Here is a 20751-nt window from a genome sequence, read left to right on the forward strand (position 1 = left end):
TGAAGAGAGTAATTAAACAATTAAGGGTCTGTAAAGCTGTAAATTAAGACTCTGAAACTCTAAACCACGTCGCATGACTGCATAATCGCGTCATTTATGGGCTTGGATGCAGACCCATTCTTCCATTAATGCTTCAAAACCTAATTTCCTTTTCACCATTTGGCTTTTGCTTTCATGTGCAGTGGGTTAATTATGGCTTTTGAAATTTGTTCTAATGGAAATGATCCTTAATTTCCTCCAACCTGAAGTGGATGCATCAGCAGGATCAAAAGAGGAGTCTCTAAGAGCTCCAGGAGATTGATAAGAACGAAGGAATTTTGCCTGCAAAAGGTGACCTTCCCACTCAACAACCGTGTCGATATTAGTGTAATAATAGTACATATTATTCAACAGCTCCTCTAGAGAAAAGTGGGGGAATGTGGATTAGTTAACCCGGCATGACATCATAACGTCTTAGAGCTCAATTAGAATAAAAAAACAACAACTTTTGAATCCATTCAGGTGCTGCTGGAGAGAAGATGCACAAACTGCACTATCCTTAGTAGTTGAACTCAAATCTTTTTAGCTCAAATTTATTTTTGTGTCTGTAACTCAATCAGTAATAATTTGCACATTTTTTAAGTGGCATCATGTGGACTGCCTTAAAGCAGTCGGCAGATTACTTACAAAACACTGCAGCCAGAGTGATCCCAGTTTAGAGAAGAAGTGAGAACGTTTCAAACAAATAGTCGAGTTGACAACTTGCTACAAAAGCTACATTCACAGGAAACTGTGTTTGACTTTTTCACCCCAACCAAAAAAAGCTGTTTTGTGCCACTTCCATATGAGGCACTGAACTGAAAATAATATAATCCTAAAAATGTTGAAGTGCGTTTGTGTCAGTGAAGCGCATCGCAGCACATCCCCACCACTCCTGAGTCTGACACCCAAACAGACTCTTCTATAAAAGTTTCTGTCACAAAAGGTCGTTACTGTTAGGTGCATTTTCAAAGTGCGACTGTGCGTGTCCGGGAATGGCTGGAAGTTGTGTGAAGCGCTTTGGGGTTCTCCGGACTAAACAAAGCACATCAGTTTACCATTTATTACAACACGGCGACAATACTGTTGGCTCTCATCGCTCAATGTCTTTGAAATCGATCCGTAGATGGAACATCAATTATTCCTTCCTTAAAAAGTGTTCGACATCAACATTCTTCATCTGTGCATGTAGGTCACTTTGGGGGTGGCAAATTGCTCACACAGACGTCTGATTGCAGCCGCATCACTCGGTGGTATGAATGACCATGCAAAATATTAAATTCAGCAAAACATTGGAATTGGGCAGTGGTGGAGAAAGTACTCAAAAAATGTACTTAAGTAAAAGTACAAATACACTGACAAAAATGTACTCAAGTAAAAGTAAAACTACCACATTAACATTTGTACTTAAGTAAAAGTAAAAAAGTACTGGCTTTTAAAAATACTTAAGTATTAAAAGTAAAAGTACTTGCTGAATGAATTACCTAATCCCTAATACAATATCATTAAATGAACCGATTGTATTTAATTTTAATACATTAGAAATGTGCCATTGTAATGAGCAATGCCACAGATAAAGCATGTTTTTATTATGTTTACTCTCTGTAACATAGTTTAGACTTAGATATGTGATTCTATGCATCATATTTTCAGGGATGTAAACATCTTGTCTCCTGTCCTAACATAGCATGAAGTTCACTTTTATTGCCGCTAGAGGCTTTTATTTTGAAAGAAATCCAACAGAAAGGGGATGGAAAGAAGGTGGGTGAGGGAGGACATGCAACCAGGAACCACATAGAGTTGTAGTCAAGACCACCAACCCAAGACCAAGTCAAGACCAGCACCCTGCGCTATGTGACACAAAAAAATTAAGTTTTACCTATCAAAATTGGTTCTCAGATTGATCTGAAAGATCCCCATTCCATAAAACATCTAAATATTAAATACTTAGAGCTGAAATAAATTTAATCAGTAAAGATCCGTTCAGAAGAATCGGATCGTTCCTGAATGTCATATCAATGCAGACTTTGGTCACAGCGTTGTCCCATATGTGCGACACCTCAGTCAACACCTCCACACAAAAATTAAGCGCATGAGTGACAACTTTTTTTCATCGCAGATGCAACATGTGTCTCAGTACAGCTAGCTTTGTTAGCATCACGTCCACAGATCTTACCTTTCTTTAAGCTTTCCTTCCAAGTTAAGCTAAAAGTTGGACAAAATCCCCACCGTCTGTGAAAGCGAAGCGCTGCTGGTTTTACATGTCGCCATATATTATGATTTATGCAGCGCCATTATATTACTGACGATCAGACAGACGTCTTCTCCCGCTCAGAGGAAACCACTGCGCATGTCTGGAGCTCCGTGCGAGTAAAGGTGGAGACGATGGGTGACAACAGACACTAAGTCACGTTATTGCTTGGATTTTACGGCGCCACCTTAAGTCCCTGAACGTCACATTTTAACGGACAAACAGCGCAACGCGACTTGGATGTAACGAGTAACGCGACAGTTTTGTAGAAATGTAGTGAAGTAGAAAGTACAGATACTTACTGTAAAATGTAGTGGAGTAAAAGTAGAAAGTACCCATTATTAAATCTACTTAAGTAAAGTACAGATACACAAAAATTGTACTTAAGTACAATTAAGTACATTACTTCCCACCACTGGAATTGGGCATATTCAAACAATATTTTTGTCATATACCAAAGAACACTAAAGGCAATTTTTAAGCGTCCAATTTGATATTTTTCTCACGAAATAGTAATTGAGTTGTTGTAGTACAACAAAAATAACCCATTTTTATAATCTTTAAAACAGTCAACATCAGGAGTAAACAACTTCAGACAATCAGATTCACTTTTGTCTCTTGCCCTACTCATAGGCCCAGATTAAAGGATATCAAGCTTTAAATAAAAGATTACACATATGCAGCAGGGATCCCCAGATCCCACCTGTCTCATATTAAAAGTATAAAGCCGTTTTCTCCAACTGCAGCTGGATTTGTGTTTCTTGTGTATGCGAACGTAAAGTCAGTGTAATATTTGCTGACAGTGTAGCAATGGCAGCTGGAAGGATGCATCATTGGAAAAAATCCATCTCATGGTGAACAGAACTGAAATTCCTTCACTTTCTCACAAAGGGGTGACAAAACGCAGTGATTGAGAAAGACGACAGTGCTACAAAAAAGTTATAGTAATGAAATGAATACAAAATGCGGAAAAACTACAGACTTTTATGTTCGGGTTTGGCACAAAAAGAAGAGACAGGTGGTTACATCCGAGAAACACTCAAGGTCTGTTGAACTTGCGTTGAACTTTTATTAGTATTCTGTTCGTCCACCTCCGATAAGAGACCTTAACTTTTCTTTTCTTCCAAAGAAAGACTCGGAGAAAATACCTGAATCTGTTGTGTTACAATGCCACTGTCCTTTAACTCTGCTGAAAGAAAATGTTAGCACATGAATCTTCTTTCTATTGCACATCCCTGAACATGGTCTCTTGTCCATGTCTGGTTTATTTTATTTTTTCACATTTTTCTTCCTTTAGTGACCCTTAAGGGGCTCCGTAGCCATCCAACATGACCCAAAAAATCTAAATCTAGCTGAAAATGTTTAGGGGAAGTTCTAAACCAATGCAAGTTTCAGACCACTGATGACTTGTGGAAAGTCATTTTCACTACATGAAGCAACATTCCCAATGAAACATTCACATTGAGCATGCCTAAACATGTTTTGAAGTGAAACGAGAACATAAGATACTCACAACTGAATCCTGCTGACTTCTGAAACTTTTAAACCCCTGTGCGTTTATTATTTATTTGGAAACTCGTCTTATCAAGGGAGTGTGTGAGAGTTTACTCCTTCTTTTCTTGACACATGTTAGTCGGTACAGATTAAATTTAGACTCATCGCCATCCTTGGAGTCTAACTGAGCAAACAAACCAATTTTTTTTCCAGTGCTGCAATTTTAAAATGGATTATAATCCAATCGAAAATATAATTATAGCAGTGAAAATTGTCCTTCCATCACTGATAAATGTTTTAGGAAGTTTAAATGCAATACTTGTTTTTTCTGATCACACTTCTTTCCTTATATTTGTTTGGGTTTTTTTTTTGTTTTGTTTTTTTCATTTCAAAACCCAGGTTTTAATAAATCAGTCTGACATTAAAACAAATATTTATATTTACAGACATTTTCTTGGTCGTTTTGTTGAACCGATGCAGACTAATAATTGAGCCCTCATGATTCAGAAGAACAGCTTTCCCACAGCCAAGAGACGCGTTTGCTGACATTGTAGTTTCAGGAATGAGAAGATTCTGACTGTGTCAGCTTAGACTGAATGACTTGTTGCCAAGCTGGAACGTATTAAATCTGTGCAGTCATTTCCAAAGGGTGAAACATTTGTCTAGTGAAACACAAAGGGTGACTTTTTATTTTGGCCAGGCAGTCTGCACAGATGCAAATATCTGGACAAATGAGAATATCTTCAAGAAGGTACTATGTTTATTAAATCTAAAGGAAAACAATCGTATTACATAGCTTTAGTAGTAAAGTTTTTATTAATAAATGGACATTTTATTAATAAACAGAAAACTTGTTATTCATATGTTATCAAATGCATAGTGCATTAGGGGAAAAAGTATTTTATCAGAGGTAGGTCTTCACTTTAAAACTCTTCCAGCATAATGAACTATCTGAGCTTTTTTTTTTTTTTTAACTGATTGAGTGATTCCTCCTCTCAGCATCTCATCTTTGCCTTGAATCCTGTTCACCCTTCTGATGTGAACAGGATTCGAGTGCATTCAAACCAGCTTTGGATCCCCAGACCTTGGGAGTGCTTTGGCTTTTCGCATCTACAACAACAAACTGAGGGAATTGCTGGGAGGACACACATGTGGAGTGGAGTTTAGTGGAGTGGAGTGGCTGGGTGGAGGGGAGGGGAGGGGAGAGGAGAGGTGGAGGCGTGGGAGTGTTTCCGACCAGATATCAGATGCTCCCGTCTCCATGCGGCAGGAGAATGGGAACTGGCTCGCATATTAAAAAAAATAAAAAAATACTGTGCATATTGCATCCTGTAAATTCCCAAAGTAAAGCTGCGGTTTCCTGCTGCTGACATGAGAGGTCAGAGGTCGGCGTCGGAGCAGAAGCACTTCCACTAGGTTTTCGTGTCGGATCGGATGGAAACGGATGGAACAGCGCGGCTCATTATAAAGCACGTCTCCGGAGCGACCACAATGAGCTGTAATTGCTGTGGTCAGCTGTAAAGTTTGCGAACAGAGGGTCTAGAAGCTGGCTTCTAGTCACAGAGACAGAAAACTATCCCGTCTGGCTCTTGGCTTCTCTGGCTTTAATTAGACGCACTCGTGGAGCAAATGAAGCACCGCTGAGCCAGACGCCGCAACAAGAGGTCGTGTTGATGTAAACAAAAAAAAAAAAAAAAAAAAGAAAGAAAGCACGACTCTAAAAGCCTGTGGTGGATGGAGGGGAGGAGGTAGATCACTGACCTGGTTCGTGAGGGGATCCGATGGCTTTGCAGATCTCCAGAGCCAAAAGAAGCGCGACGAGGACTTGAATGGGAGACGCTCTTTGTCCAGCAGCGTGGAGCCCCCACTCCGAACGGTTCATTTCGTCAGGACGGGGACCTGCGTGTCAGAAACATCTATTGCCTTCCCATAAAGCTCCACGGCGCTCAATTCAGATGGAGTCCATATGAGTTGGATGCGCGTTCGGCGTCACTTGGACCATGCGCCTCAGCCGTCACAGTCCTAATAAAGATCTCCAACATGGGCCCGATCATCGTTTGCGTCCGCTGCTTGTTTTGGATGCATTCCGACTCCAACTCTGTAACTTTTGTAAAGTCGGCTTTGACACTTTATTGAGCGGCCCTTGGTTCCTTCTCCTGTCCTCCATCAGTCTCCTCCCGACTACCAGTGACAGCTTGAAAACTTTTCTCTTTTTTTCCCCCCTCGGCAAACTTTTGCAGAGCCACCCCCACAGATGGGAGGACTCTCAGACAATAGGCTGGCTCTTCAAGGACCGAGCGGAGGCTTAAAGGGGAACGGCCGCACCAAGAAATCGGATACAGTCAAACGATCCAGCTTGCATACAAGCACAGCCCAGAAAAAGCCGAGGTCTGACGGGTTCTCAGTGGGTCAGATGAGGACCCGCTCAGATGGGATGCATTCACTTAAAATCGGAGAAAACACTTTAGATCAGGGGATGCACTTTGTGCAACACAGCGACGGTCATTTTGGATTGAGGAATACTCTTTAAGAAAAACAACAACAACCAAAAAAAACAAAGGGTTAAAACCGGATACTTTCACAGGAAGCTGTGACGGAAGGGATTATATTGGCTCCATAAACGTGAATTCCCACAAATGACTTTTTGAGGACAGTTATTAAATTTGTAAACACGCAGCTTAATGTTTTAATTATTACTTTAACTTGTTTATTATGGCTTTTTTTTATGCACTAATGTCATTTTTGAAGAAAAAAGGAAATTAGTGAACACAACCTCAGTATCTGTGGGTTTAAAATTAACTTCCTACTGATCACCCCCGCCCCCATAACTTCATACTACCGTAGTTGCCTAAATTTAAAAAAAAAAACATATTTAATTACTTGGTTAATTTTGCTTGAGTCTGATTTGGTTTATCACCTTATGAGCCTCTTAGGGTGAAACAAAAACAGCAGCTATGCTCACAGTGTCTTTGTCTCTTGAAGGTTCCGACAGTGGCTGCTTTGGGACAGGGGCCGCATTTTGTTTCTCTTTGACAAGAATAAAAAACAAAACATGCTTTCATGGTAAACTGCAAACGTCTCCAGTAATGCCAGAAATAAGAAATTAGATTAGTCTCTGGTTGCTGATGTGTGCATTTTCACCTTATGTTGGACTGTCTCGGGGCGACAGTCCAACAGTCTAGAAAATGTACTCAGCTTTAACTAGTTTAGAATCAGCAGGAAAGTTAAATGTGATGGTAGTTTCTTAAACTTTTCATAGCTGCTGTTGTCGGGGAAAAGCTTTATTTAATACCATTTCAGAGTAAGTGTCAAAACCATCTGCACTTTAGCATACCAACCAGATGAGCAAAAATATGTCTATTTACTTTAGTTTATCAAAATTTCTCCACAGCAAAAAAGGCGAGGAGCAAGGACACTCGAAAATACCAGGATTAATGTACTGTATGCTAATGTGGTGTATTTATAATAACGGACCTTTGTGTGACATTTGTCACCGAAGCACTTTAACAGATGATGTTGCTGATGAAGCAGAAGTTGCCCAGAAGAGTGATGCCAAAAACTCAAAGCGCCAGCAGAAACGGAATGAAGATAGATGGACAGACAGACAGACAGACAGACAGACAGACAGACAGACAGACAGACAGACAGACAGACAGACAGATATGTGCTGTTTGACATTCAAAGATAGAAAGGACAGACAAACAAACCTTTATCTTTATTGTACAGCATACAAACCTGTTCAGAGTAACTCAGTAGCACCTTAAATATCATAAGAATGTCTAAATGTTTTAGGAAATCAAACCACACACACAGTTAAACTCAGTTAAAAAATCATTTTGAATATGGTCAACATGGTCATTATTGCATTGACTGATATAAAACAGACATAATTCCGTGCTGGGGGTGGCGCACTTTCACAGGTCGTTTGTGCGGGTTCACGGGTTTCTGGACCGCGATAAAGAGGTTATGGTAGGTCAGTGGTTCCTATGATCCTGTAGGGCCTTGTGAGCTCGGATGGGTGCTGCACATGTCTGGGAGGGGGGGACTTAATCCCTCCAGCTGCCCTAACACCCCTCATGAGACCAAGTCTGTCTCATGGTCACCCTGTTCTGCAGCAGCGCAGCCGGAGAACCACACGGTGCAACGGTAACTTAGGACGCTTTCACTTGTGCATCGTTAAACTGATCCGTGTCTTCTTGTAAAGCCTGAAGCGTTTAAATGTTGTCTACCACAATATCTACTGTGTGTTGCACTTGTCAGTAACGCTAACAGTTATCGTATTGAGTCAAAAATTTTTGCATTTTCTTCTGGCGTTGCTGCGCTAAAGTAATCAGTTTGGCTGTTTTTACGCACAGCCCGAGTGCGCAGCGATTCCAGTCACAAGCTCGTCTTGCGTTAATAAAGAACATGACCCCTTTTTTTGTTTCTACCAGTAAATGTCTGTCATCTTTAGCAAATGAATGACGGAGCTACACAGTCTACACAGCGCGGGACAGTCTGCTTCTCTCTCTTTCTGTTGACCAATCCTGGCGCAGCGGCGGAGCGACACACCTGTATAAAAGCGGATTCCAGGTCAGCTGACATTCAGAGGGGGAAGCGATGAAGATGACGGGGTGCTGAGGAAGGCGCACGGAATCTCTCTCTCTCTCTCAGATGGGGATGTTCTGCGGGGCGCGTGTTGCGCGTTTTTAAAGATGGACGAGCTCTTTAACCAAAGCGCAGCGCCGAACCAAAGTTCCGCTGGAGATGACAAGTTCACATTCGAGGACATCGACGTGAGCGCGGACGGTTCTCCCATCCTGAGGATATTCATATCGGTGGTGTACTCGGTGGTGTGCGCCATCGGCTTGGTGGGGAACCTCCTCGTGTTCTTTCTCATGAGGGTGCGACAGGGTCGCAAGAGATCCACTATAAATGTGTTCATCACCAACTTGGCAGTGACGGACTTCCAGTTCGTCCTCACGCTGCCCTTCTGGGCCGTGGACACCGCGCTGGACTTCAGCTGGCCGTTTGGAGGCGCGATGTGCAAGATCGTCCTGTCGGTCACCGTCATGAACATGTACGCCAGCGTCTTCTTCCTCACCGCCATGAGCGTGACCCGCTACCTCTCCGTGGCTTCAGCCCTGAAGAAAAGGTCTTACAGAAGGTCACGGTGCGTCAAGTGGGTGTGCGCGGTGCTGTGGCTGGCCGCCACCGCGGCCACGGCTCCCACGGCCGTCTTCTCCACTGTGACGGTGGTCGCCGGAGAAAAGCTGTGCCTCCTTAGGTTTCCGGAGGGACACGACTGGCTGGCCCTTTACCACATCCAGAAAATACTGATTGCTTTCGTCATCCCGATGTTCATCGTTTGTGTCAATTACATGATGCTCCTGCGCTTCGTCAGGCGGAAAAGCATGGACGGCAGCAACCCCAAACGGAGATCCAGGGTCACCAAGTCTGTCGCCATTGTCGTTTTGTCCTTCTTCTGCTGCTGGATGCCAAACCACGCCATCACCTTCTGGGGCGTCTTGGTGAAATTTAACGCGGCCAACTGGGACACGTCCTACTACACGGTGCACACGTACGTGTTCCCGGTCACGGTGTGCTTGGCACACACAAACAGCTGCTTGAACCCCATCCTTTACTGCCTGATGAGGCCGGAGATCAGGAAGATGCTGAGCGGCCTGTTTTGGAGAGTCTCCAGTCCCACTCAGAGCAAGGCTTGCGCGACGCGCTCCGTTACGCACATAGAAACCCAGGGAGTGGTCCCCCTCCAGATCATTGACAACACGGAGTACACGCTGTCCATCATAGACCGTAAAGGTTCATCAAGTTCTAAGTCAATCCCATACACCCACTGAATAAAAAAAAACTGCCTTTATTTATTTATTTATTTAATTTTATTTTTTGCTCCGTCAGCTGGCATTGCTCGTGCGTAATGTGTTCACAAGTCTGAAAATCACTATATTCTATGTACTACGAGTCACATGGAATGATCATTCCGTGTGAAAACTATAAAACGGTTGACTCATTCTGTGATTTTTCTGAGATTAATCTTTTCACGCTATAAGTGACAAAAGGACTGGGGCAGGACGGGTCAGCCCGGCCACATGGAGAGGCGAAGATATTCACTGTCGGACCCTAAAATATGAAAAAGTTTTTTTTTTTTTTTTGCCATGATATTCACCATGTAAAGCCTGACTGTAAATAAATTGCTTTTCCATAAGAGGAAAAAAAAAAAAAAAAAGGTTGATTATTGCTCCAAGCTAATTTCATCCTGTGATAGATTTTTCATTTGTCTTTAATTATAATAATGATATTTCAGAATTGGCCAGAGTTTTTGAATCAGTCGTGTTCTACCGTTTCTGGATGTAAGTTGTGCAAATGTTTTAAAGGGGTTTAACACTAATGACGTGGTTCTCATGCCGTGCCAAGCATCACTGCCTTCAGCTGTAAAACATATTTATTTTTGATACTTTGTCTCCATTATCTGTCATGTAGTGGGCAACAGTGAGCTATGAAGTTACTTCTGAAGTCCAAACAGCATTAAATGAAACCAAGCTGTGCTACATAGTGAAAAACTTAATGGATGCTAAATGACCAGGCTAGATGCTGCTACCACTACAAGCTATGTACAGACTCATCCAATACACTGAAATATTACTGAAAAGTCAATTTATTTCAGGAACTTTATTACCAAGTGTAACATTATAGAGGATAATTACTCATACTGGTGATTTCCAGACTTTATTCTGGTTAATTACAATTTTCTTTTTGCCAACAACGAAAACATGATAATTAGTTACAAAAGACCAATTAAAGAAAACTCATTTTAAGATACAGAAATGTGGGTTTGCTTATGAACTTAGTTATTTTCAACTGGTGCTTTTAATCTAACAAATGAGCCTCATGAGAAAGTATATTCTAATGTTTTAAATATGACTTACCTGATGCATTTAAACATTGCAGCATGTTCATTAAAAGAAATGTGTGAATTAATAAGATGCAAAACAGACAAGTAAAAATATAAAAATAAAAGGTGCACATGTGAATTTTACATGGTGGTTGATGAGAAGCTCTCTTTCCCAAACAGAAATCTGCCTGATGAAAATCATCATAACTTTTTTTTTTTACCTCAAACTTGGATATTTCATCTTTTAAGCTAAAATGCAATAGAAACAAACCACTAAAGTTTTCTTCTACCTCTCAGCAAACTGACTAAGCACAAATCCTGTCACTCGGCTGCTCATAAAAGCTACAGAGATGATAGTAGTTGGAAAACTTTGGTGTTTAGTGGTACTTGTTATAAAATGTTTGAGAACGTTGTCCTCCTGTGAGTAAAAAAAAAATAAATGCAAATGTAAAGCAGTCAATCTCTCTTTGAGCACAGAGTGCAGATGCTGATTTAAATAAATACTTAACGGAGAGTTAGATTGAAGAGAACCGTTGAAAAATGATTTTCATCAGTCCGGCACCTGAGCTGGACTGATGTGCAACCAAGAGGAGAGATGGCTCATAAATTTCCATCTGTCATCTTTTGGCTCAAGTGAAGACCCTCCACGGACAAGCGAGGAAAGCTGCCCACCACACAGGCCAGGAGGTGAGGGAGGTCACCTGGATGCAGGCGGCTTGATCGGCTTCCAGCTTTGTGTGCCGATGCTCCTCTCCTCCGTCTGCCTTTCTTGTCCTCTGCATCCCTTTGTGTTGCTGTCGAGAGGTTTTGTGTGATCGCAAAATGCTGTGGTCAGGTTGCTTTTTCCATTCTTCCTCATGCTTTTCCATGAGTGCAAAAAAACAAAAAAACAAAAACAAAGCAGCTGGAAACCTGCCCGTTCAGTGTGTTTAGGTTGTGTAAACGAAAAAGGGGTTTCACGAGCTCTTAAAACGAGGGAATACATTTAGTAAGAGTGAACCCGAATAAGCTTGGTTTAATTAAAACTGCAGATTTAACGGAGGATGACAAAGCACCATACACGAGGCTTTTAGCCTCGTGTATGGTGCAGCTAATACCGTTACAGAGTACTTTTTATAGCATGTCGGCGTGCGTCACCCAGCCGCAGGCCGCCCTCAGGGAATGCTTTTGTTAGTGAGACGTCTGCAGAACTTTTTATGTTGACTTACAGCTTTTGATTTCTACACTTACTTCCAAGTAGACAGAATGTCTTCAATATTTCAACGTGGTCTTGATGCATTTCTCTCCAGGCTTTCTGGGTATTCTTAGAAGCTCGATTTCTGTCCAGGACCTAACAACCTAAATGCATATTTTGTTTTTGACGACTTAACACTGATTTTGACGAGCTCAGTTTTATGTATTTTGTTCCCTGTAAAGTTTTTTATTCCCACTTTTGAATCTGGAAAAACATATCTAAAATAAGGCAGGTGAAGATGCAAAGTGCTGTTAAGCTAAAATAAACTTTTTGGGGTTATTATCAACTTGGCTAATACATCTTATGGCAGATATTTTATCTCCAAAGATATGATATATATGCACATCTAGTGGAGAGAGTTTTTAGCCTCAAGCATCTTCTTACAGACTAAAAGACATGGATTAAGAACGTGAAAGATTCCAAGAAAACATTTATGGTAAAAAGTAAAGAAATGAGATGTAGTTTGAACATTTTACACTTCATATGCAGAAAGTAGATGAACGTTTGAGAGTCAACTGTCTTTTAAATTGTCAGTTTAAAAGTCACACCTGCACCCTGCTTTGTCACTTTTTTGAGTTTGCCAATCAAAAAGTATATTTATGTTGCATTGATGTCACCAGTTTTTTTTACTAAGCGACTTCACTGGAACATTTGCACACATTGCTTGTAATGATGTTGTTTTGGTCATTTTCATTCTTATAATTTTTAGTACGGTATACTGTATCATTTTCAGTGGCAGTAAAAACAAACCTCGCCCTCGGGGATCAATACGTTTTCATGATGGCAGTATTCTTGTGAAACTGCTTTGCAGGTGTCAGCAGCACAGACAGGCTTTCCACCACGAAAATGACTCTGTCCGTTGAAACCTGCCCTGATTTATTACAGTTATTTGAGATTAAGAAAGTAATATTAACAGCTTAATTTGTCTCTGTGCACCTGCAGGTCTCAGTGATTCACACACAGCACACAGCATCAGAGTCTGAAGAGAACCTGGAAAGTATTTAGTAACTTTGATAGAAAAGTTATTTCTGAATCCATTTAATAAAGCCTGTGTTGTGAGATTATGTAACTAGAACAAGATAAAAAAAACAAGATTCAATCAATGTGGCAAGCCAGTAAATTAAAATGGCTAAGATGGGTTTTTTTTTTTGTGGCAAAAAGACAAGTTTTCTACATATCACAGTCTCCCTGTTTTATTTAAACTCCTTATTAAAATATTTGATGTAGACACCAAGTAAATGTTTAGATCATAGGTTATTTGTAATCTGAAGACAATAATCTCAACACATTTCATATCACATGCAAACTAACGCAATACCTAAAATCAATGAAAGGAGACTTATTTTTAATTGAACTGCAGTTTCAGATGCATTTGGTCAACACCGCCCCTTACTGGTGGCTGCAGGTCAATACAACAAAATCCTCAACGCATCGAACCGCACTTTTCAGAAGCATAGTGGATTTAAATGCCAGACTTCATCTCCACTCAGGTACATCCAAATTAATATGAAATGCTCATCACAGCAATGCAACACTGTAAAACTGATTTAAATCAATTCAATAAGCACATGGTGATATATTTTTTTAAAAAGTGAATTTCTGCTAATTTTGAGTTTACCGCTAATGAAAAGAAATCCGTTTATCAGAAATTGAGCAAATATTAAGACACAATAAATAATAAATAATAATAATAATAATAATAAGGTACTGTCAATTTTGAAACACAGCTCTACTGAAAAGTGTGCCCATAAGCTCTCAGTCATTGGTTGGGGATATTTTTGCATGACTTGCATTGTGGCATGGAGACAATCAACCGGAGGCTCTGCCAGATATTCAGGAAGTTCAGATTTCTTGCCAGCCTTCTGCTCTTCGACATCGAGCGGCTCCAATGATGTTGACTGCCAGCACTCCATTTATACAAACACAGATCTATTGATCAATCGTTTGATTGTACAGAAATTAAAAACCACCAAGCCAGTTGTAAATCAAATCCAAATGAACCAAATTCATTCAAGTGTCATGGAGCACCGTGGTTCCAAATTGAGTGAGGTGATTCTACGCTTATTTCTTGAGATAAACTTTAGAGTTCATCGTTCAGCAACTCCGTGCAGCGCCAGCCTGCTGATTGGTGGAATCAGCTCCAGGTGTGCCAGCCTGCTGATTGGTAGAATCAGCTCCAGGTGAGCCAGCCTGCTGATTGGTAGAATCAGCTCCAGGTGAGCCAGCCTGCTGATTGGTGGAATCAGCTCCGGTGTGTCAGCCTGCTGATTGGTAGAATCAGCTCCAGGTGAGCCAGCCTGCTGATTGGTAGAATCAGCTCCAGGTGAGCCAGCCTGCTGATTGGTGGAATCAGCTCCAGGTGAGCCAGCCTGCTGATTGGTGGAATCAGCTCCGGTGTGCCAGCCTGCTGATGGGTGGAATCAGCTCCGGTGTGCCAGCCTGCTGATTGGTAGAATCAGCTCCAGGTGAGCCAGCCTGCTGATTGGTAGAATCAGCTCCAGGTGAGCCAGCCTGCTGATTGGTAGAATCAGCTCCAGGTGAGCCAGCCTGCTGATTGGTAGAATCAGCTCCAGGTGAGCCAGCCTGCTGATTGGTGGAATCAGCTCCAGGTGAGCCAGCCTGCTGATTGGTGGAATCAGCTCCAGGTGAGCCAGCCTGCTGATTGGTGGAATCAGCTCCGGTGTGCCAGCCTGCTGATGGGTGGAATCAGCTCCGGTGTGCCAGCCTGCTGATTGGTAGAATCAGCTCCAGGTGAGCCAGCCTGCTGATTGGTAGAATCAGCTCCAGGTGAGCCAGCCTGCTGATTGGTAGAATCAGCTCCGGTGTGCCAGCCTGCTGATTGGTAGAATCAGCTCCAGGTGAGCCAGCCTGGTGATTGGTAGAATCAGCTCCGGTGTGCCAGCCTGCTGATTGGTAGAATCAGCTCCGGTGTGCCAGCCTGCTGATTGGTAGAATCAGCTCCAGGTGTGCCAGCCTGCTGATTGGTAGAATCAGCTCCAGGTGAGCCAGCCTGCTGATTGGTAGAATCAGCTCCGGTGTGCCAGCCTGCTGATTGGTAGAATCAGCTCCAGGTGTGCCAGCCTGCTGATTGGTAGAATCAGCTCCAGGTGTGCCAGCCTGCCAGGCTCTCCGGCAAAGATCCTCCCTGAGGAAAGAGCACTCACACGATATAGTATTTACACCCTTACTTATAATCGAGTCATGAGTGTGTCCTCGATTGAATGTTAGCTGTTTAACATGATGGGTCAAACCAAAGTTTTGAAGAATACCACACAGCTTTGTTCCCTCTCCTTCTTAGGTCACAGTATTATTACCATAGATATTTTATTCTATGGAAAATGCCTTAATTTCTTGAACATTTAAGAGTAAACAAGTATATAAGTGATGTTTAAGACAGTTTTCCCATCTGTGGTGCCTGCACATCTTTGAGTTTTTGGTTTAGTATCTCACCGTTGATGCTCTAGTAATTTTTTTTAAAGTGGGTGGAGATAATCATGCTGTGAAATAAACGAGTTAGCCAGTTTGTACCACCAGAGCATAGCCAGATTGATCTCCTTTAAAGGTATTTTCAAACACCCAAGAGGACAATAGCTCTGTGATCAATGGCTGTCTGTGTGCTCAGATGAAAAACACTTTAAAAATATACAAAGGAGGACGTTCTAGGCAGCTCTGATAGGTTTTGTGAATCCAAAAGACTTTTTAGTCACACAAATTATGTTTTTTCACATTAAGATGCCCCATCATCTTTCATTACTTTTAGCTATTTGATTTAGAAATGTATCTTTTCAAAAAAAGATACAGAAAAGACTGATCAAGTTGTTTTCAAACACATCTTGCTTGTAGATTCATTTAAGTTTCTTGGTATTTTATGAGAAAACTTATTTGAGAATTTGATTTGAAGATTTTTATTATCAGTCGGCGAATAAAATTTACAGCAGCAATATATACACGTACTTCACCTATAAGGTAAACTATAACGTAAAATGTAGCTATAAACCTCAGTATAAAATCTGAGCTTCCGGCCCTCTGGCTGTCCAGTGACTCACCTGGGTCAACATCAACCATAGGCCATAAAATAAATTTGTATTGATTTTTGTGTAAAGGGCTGTGTAATATTTGACAGTCATGACAACTAAAGATATATATTTTTTTAGAAAAATAAAAGAATGCTAACCTCATTTCTGTCTGGTGAAGAGACCAGATCTGTTTAAGGTCGAATTGGCAAGTTTAGTTTGTAAAAGTGCAAATAATAATCTTCATACCATGATTGTTGCGTTACCTTAGCTACAATCTGATGCTGTGAGTTTAATCTTTGTGTTTGAGTTTGTTCACGAATACAACTCGGCAAATAACCAATTAAACTTGGCCCCCTTCACCCAGATTACGTCAAATATATGCTGAAATACTGTTAGTGGTGGTGATGAAGAGGGCCCCCAAATCATATTCTGCTTCTCCCTTCAACCAGCCCTGCATGACGAGGCAGAGCTGCAGGATGTGAGAGGAAAACGGGGACATTTAATATACGTGACAAGTAGAGACCAGGCTTTTCCGCTTAGTGAGGTTTTAATAAGAGCCACACATGCTACTTGTTTTTGTTTTCCAGGGTTTATGGGGCAAGATCTTCTGACTCACCCTGTTGTGTTCATCCATGTGTTTACAGGTCCACTCCAATGCGAAAACAACAGCGTGCTGCGTGAGAACGGGGCGAGCGTGACAGCTTCCCTTTGGGCTAATTCACTGACTCGCTCATCCGTCGGCCCACTGGGGAAATCCCAGGTAGTCCCATATGCCAGGCCGCCCCCCCGGGGACCAAGCATTTTTCAGTCTACTTCAAGTTTCCAACCGGGGCTGTCCTGTATTTGTCTCCATCGGCCTTCCCATCAACTCAACTCTTACCAGATTTCACTCACTGCTGAAGAAAAACATCCCCACAGCATTATGCTGCCCCTACTGTACCTCTTCACCTTGGGAATGATGTGCTCATGATGCATTTTCTTGCCCACGATGGGCATGTGGTGGTAACATTACAATTGTACCGGCTTCATTTAGGGGCATCAATCTTTTAGATTTTACTAGCAAAATATTAGAAAATGTATTACTTTGCTTTCAGTTCACAATTATGTGCCACTCTGCACTTTTATTATAGAATCCCGATAGAATAGGATGGATGTATTTTAAGGTTGTGATGTGACAGATTGCTAAAAATAAATAAATAAATAAATAAATAAATAAATAAATAAAACATTAAAAAATTCCCAAATGGTCTGAATACTTTTGCAAGGCAGTATACTTGGTCCAACTTCCATGCTTGATCCATCTTCTATAAACAGGGTTTGTAACAAATATGAAACCATGGATTTATTTATAAAATGAAAATGAAGTTACTTAAAGTATATCTGAAATGATACTGATAACATATGCAAGGTCATTTCAGAGCTTTCTCAACACGAAATGAGTAACAAGTTTCCGTGAGTTTTTATAGTTTTAGTCTAAAATATTAAAGACATGCAACTAAGCTATAGAACTGATCTGTTGTAAAGCTGTTCGGAAATAATCTCCAGACGTCAGTCACCTTGATTAAAAACAGCAATATTCTCTTACCATGTTGTAAAAGTTTTAAAATGAGTTAGACTTTTAAGTTGGTAATCAGCAGAACATTGAGATAACGCTTCAAAAAGAAAAAGAAAAACTCAAATCCATTTCCACATCAATTTATTCTTTGCTTTTCCTTCAAATTGTACAGCAACAGGTACAACTTTTAATAACAGAAATGATGTGAGAGGAACATTTCCAGTCCGTTTGCAGCTGAAACTCATTAGATAACCAATAGAGACGAAAAACAAACATCAACCACGTTTAATTTTTGACCACATTACAGCTTTCCACATCACGTCAACGACACGCATGGATCCATACGCGTCTTCTGTATTCCTATTTGTAACATCTGCTTATAAGTTAGTATTTCATGCACACCTTTTGCTCTGATGCAGTGCACAATAAAAGGCATGAAACCGTCTCATACTGTGATCATTCTGTAGCACAACGCTGTTTATTTTTTTATTTATTTATTTATTTATTTTTTTGCTTAACTTAAAAAAAGGAATGCTATATAAAATGTGGAAATATTGTAAAAAAAAAAAATGTAATACTGAAATTGAATTTAAAAAGATACTTGGTTATTTACAACTTCAAGTTAATTTTGTACAATGTCAAAAACAACAAAGTGCATCGAAATTCTTTAAAGAGCATCTTGTGTTTGAGGAAGTAGGATTCGGGAGCGTCCTTTTCTAGAAGTAAAGAAAAGCATCTGGAAGAGAAACACCATGCATCTCATTTTTCTTCTTTCATAGATTCTGACAACTAAACACAATGCAGATTATTACTGTGTAATGCCTTGACAGCGGTGGAGAGTCACCCATGAGGTGTTTTATTAAGCACAAACTTTTTTTTTTCTTCGCACAATAAATACGCACAAATAGGAAATAGCCATAAAAACGTCGAACCAAATGAATAGAAACAGTTCCATTTGGTTTTTTTTTTTTTTTTTCAATTTTTTCAAAAAATATTTTTTTGAAGGAAGCCAGGAAGAAAAATACCACCACAGCTCCAAGGTCTGTGGAGGGACGACACCACAGGCAGTGGAATACGGAGAAAAAAAAAAAAAAAAAGTGGGACCGATGTACCAGTGCAAGATTGCTGAGTGAGTGCGACAGTGCTGACTCGAGGGTCAGAGAGGCTGGTGACGCGGGACAGGTCCAGTGCACTGAATAAAGCCTTGCATCAGCGGATAATGCCGCCCTGTCGGTGTGAACAGCCACTGCGGGGCCGGAGAGAGGCGAGGTGGGAGGGGGGTGTGGGGCCCTGAGTGTCTCGTCCCCTGTGGGAAAGGCGTCTGCAGGACTCACTCAGCCTGCGTTACCGCTCCTCGGCTACTTTGCCGTTGGCCTCCTGCTCCTCCTTGTCTTTCCGTTTCTGTCTCCGGAAGAAGCCGAGCTGCACGGACGATTGGTCACATGAAGAAACAAGGTTACGACTCCGTGCTGGAAACACACGTCACTGCTAGGTCATGCAAGCTTTGTCGTGGCGTCGGGTGCGAACTAGGGCTGTTGTAAACGAATATTTTAGTAATCGAGTAATCTATCGATTATTCTTACGATTAATCGAGTAATCGGATAAAAAAAATTATAAAATGAAATATTGGTAAATCTGGCATAATACCGGTGTTACTATCAGATATCAATATCAGTCCAATTTTTCATATTTGAGCATCCCTAACAGTTGCTTTTTTGTAGTTTAGAAAACTAACCTGTAACAATAATAGCTCACTTTCTAAGTTAACCAGAAGAAAAGTTATAGAAAAATCTGAAATTATATTGAATTTAATAACAAAGAGGCAGGCTCACAAATGTGCTTATAAAAAATGTCTACAATCCAGCTTTTAGTTTATGTATTCATCTTCAGTGAGTTTAATAGATTAATTAAACTCACCTTGCCACCTAACCTGTCACGCTTTGGGTTTGAAAATACGGGAAATGCCGCCTGGAGTGGGAGGAGAGGGCGAATGAAGAACGTAAGATGGGGTGGAGGGGAGGAAATAGACCAGCGGACTGACGAACCGTTAGACCGGGGGACGAACACGGGGGGAAGCAATACGGGATATTTACGACACCTTCACTGGTCACACTCAGAAACTCATCTACCAGCCATGTACGATGCGCTCCGCCACCCGTTTCTTCAGACCGGGATATGAAATTTATTGTGCGGTTCGTCGGTAAAGCTACATTTACACGGTAAGCATCAGCTACTCAGCCGCCCGCCCTGTTCAGGCTATCCGCTCACCTCAGCGCTCTTCCCGCCGTTCGCTTTCAACCAGCAGCCCCGGAGGAGAAATGCTGCCGTACTCCAGGCATCCCCCAGTCATTTTAAGGATGCTTATTGGTTCCCCAAAAACGATTAAAAAGTCGGGCATTATCATCAATCAATAAAATCCCCACGGGCCAATCTTGAAGATTGGACTTTATGCCGCTGAGACTTAGCTTTTGTCAACAACTCAGAGGCGGAAGTGAGAGCTCCGCGCAACGCAAATTAAGTCCCGGCCGGAACACGGTGCGCTAACTAATAAAACATAAATTAACGAAGCTTCGAGGCAGGTAAATTTTCCTCGAGGAATTTTAGTAATCGAGGTACTCGAATCATTCGAGGAATTGTTTCAGCCCTAGTGCGAACCGATTTCGGGATGTTTTCGAGGGAACAAATATTTTACGCAAAAACAACGAGCACAAAGTAGCACGAAGGACTCGATTTAAACCGCTATTTCTCTCTTGTATAATTTCACAGCAGGATCTGTTATTATTACATGCAAACACAAGTATTTCTTTTCACGAAGCACGCTGAAAAGTTGATGAGAAGATGTAAAGCGGGACACGAGAAGAGAAGCTTACCTTCCACAGAGCCAGGCTGAGAAGAGCTAACAATAAGAGCCCTCCCAGTGTGCTGCCAACAATAATCCAGGTAGGGATTCTGTAATCTCCCTCCTTCCTGATCTCCAGGATTATCTGTCAAACAGCATCAGAAACATGTCACTTCGCCGAAAAACACTCAGGTTCATATTCATTACGGCGTCTTGATGCTTCGTTATGTGATCAATATAAATATTTCTTAGTGTCGTGTGCATGATGCAATCGGAGATGCAACATTAGGAATGCTTGACGGTAATCTATGAAAGATAATAGATGTTAGTCAGGACTGAGAAGTGACACTTCTCAGTCACTTTGATCACAGCTGCTAACCTCTTAAATAAAAGTTACGTTCTTGCTAAAAAGAAATATTGTCCAATGCTGATCGTTATTTAAACACACACAC

General features: G+C 41.3%; 3 protein-coding genes across 6 annotated transcripts in view; 1 reads left to right on the forward strand and 2 right to left on the reverse strand.

Moving 5' to 3' along the window:
- adamts7 (ADAM metallopeptidase with thrombospondin type 1 motif 7) overlaps positions 1–6772 on the reverse strand; it is a 142092-nt gene extending 135320 nt beyond the window's left edge. The window contains exon 1 of the mRNA XM_088004166.1: positions 5525–6772. Within this exon, the coding sequence (XP_087860292.1) occupies positions 5525–5645 (121 nt within the window). The 5' untranslated portion in view covers positions 5646–6772. The remainder of the gene's footprint in view (positions 1–5524) is intronic.
- A 1634-nt stretch (positions 6773–8406) lies between these two features.
- On the forward strand, positions 8407–10012 carry LOC106930366 (relaxin-3 receptor 1-like). The gene has a single exon (XM_015007853.2). It carries the CDS (start codon positions 8458–8460, stop codon positions 9601–9603), a length of 1146 nt encoding a protein of 381 aa, XP_014863339.1. The 5' UTR covers positions 8407–8457; the 3' UTR covers positions 9604–10012.
- A 7572-nt stretch (positions 10013–17584) lies between these two features.
- itga11a (integrin, alpha 11a) overlaps positions 17585–20751 on the reverse strand; it is a 54364-nt gene continuing 51197 nt past the window's right edge. For 3 of the 4 annotated variants that reach the window (XM_015007848.2, XM_015007849.2, XM_015007852.2), the window contains 2 exons: positions 20331–20444; positions 17585–18882 (listed from right to left, as the gene is read on the reverse strand). In XM_015007848.2, the coding sequence (XP_014863334.2) occupies positions 18805–18882; positions 20331–20444 (192 nt within the window). In that variant the 3' untranslated portion in view covers positions 17585–18804. Of the gene's footprint in view, positions 18930–20330; positions 20445–20751 lie in introns of all 4 variants that reach the window. The other variant, XM_088004167.1, reaches the window with a different exon arrangement.

This window comes from Poecilia mexicana, unplaced genomic scaffold (assembly GCF_051168715.1).
Source record: "Poecilia mexicana isolate PSO_F unplaced genomic scaffold, ASM5116871v1 scaffold_3, whole genome shotgun sequence".
Taxonomy (NCBI): domain Eukaryota; kingdom Metazoa; phylum Chordata; class Actinopteri; order Cyprinodontiformes; family Poeciliidae; genus Poecilia; species Poecilia mexicana.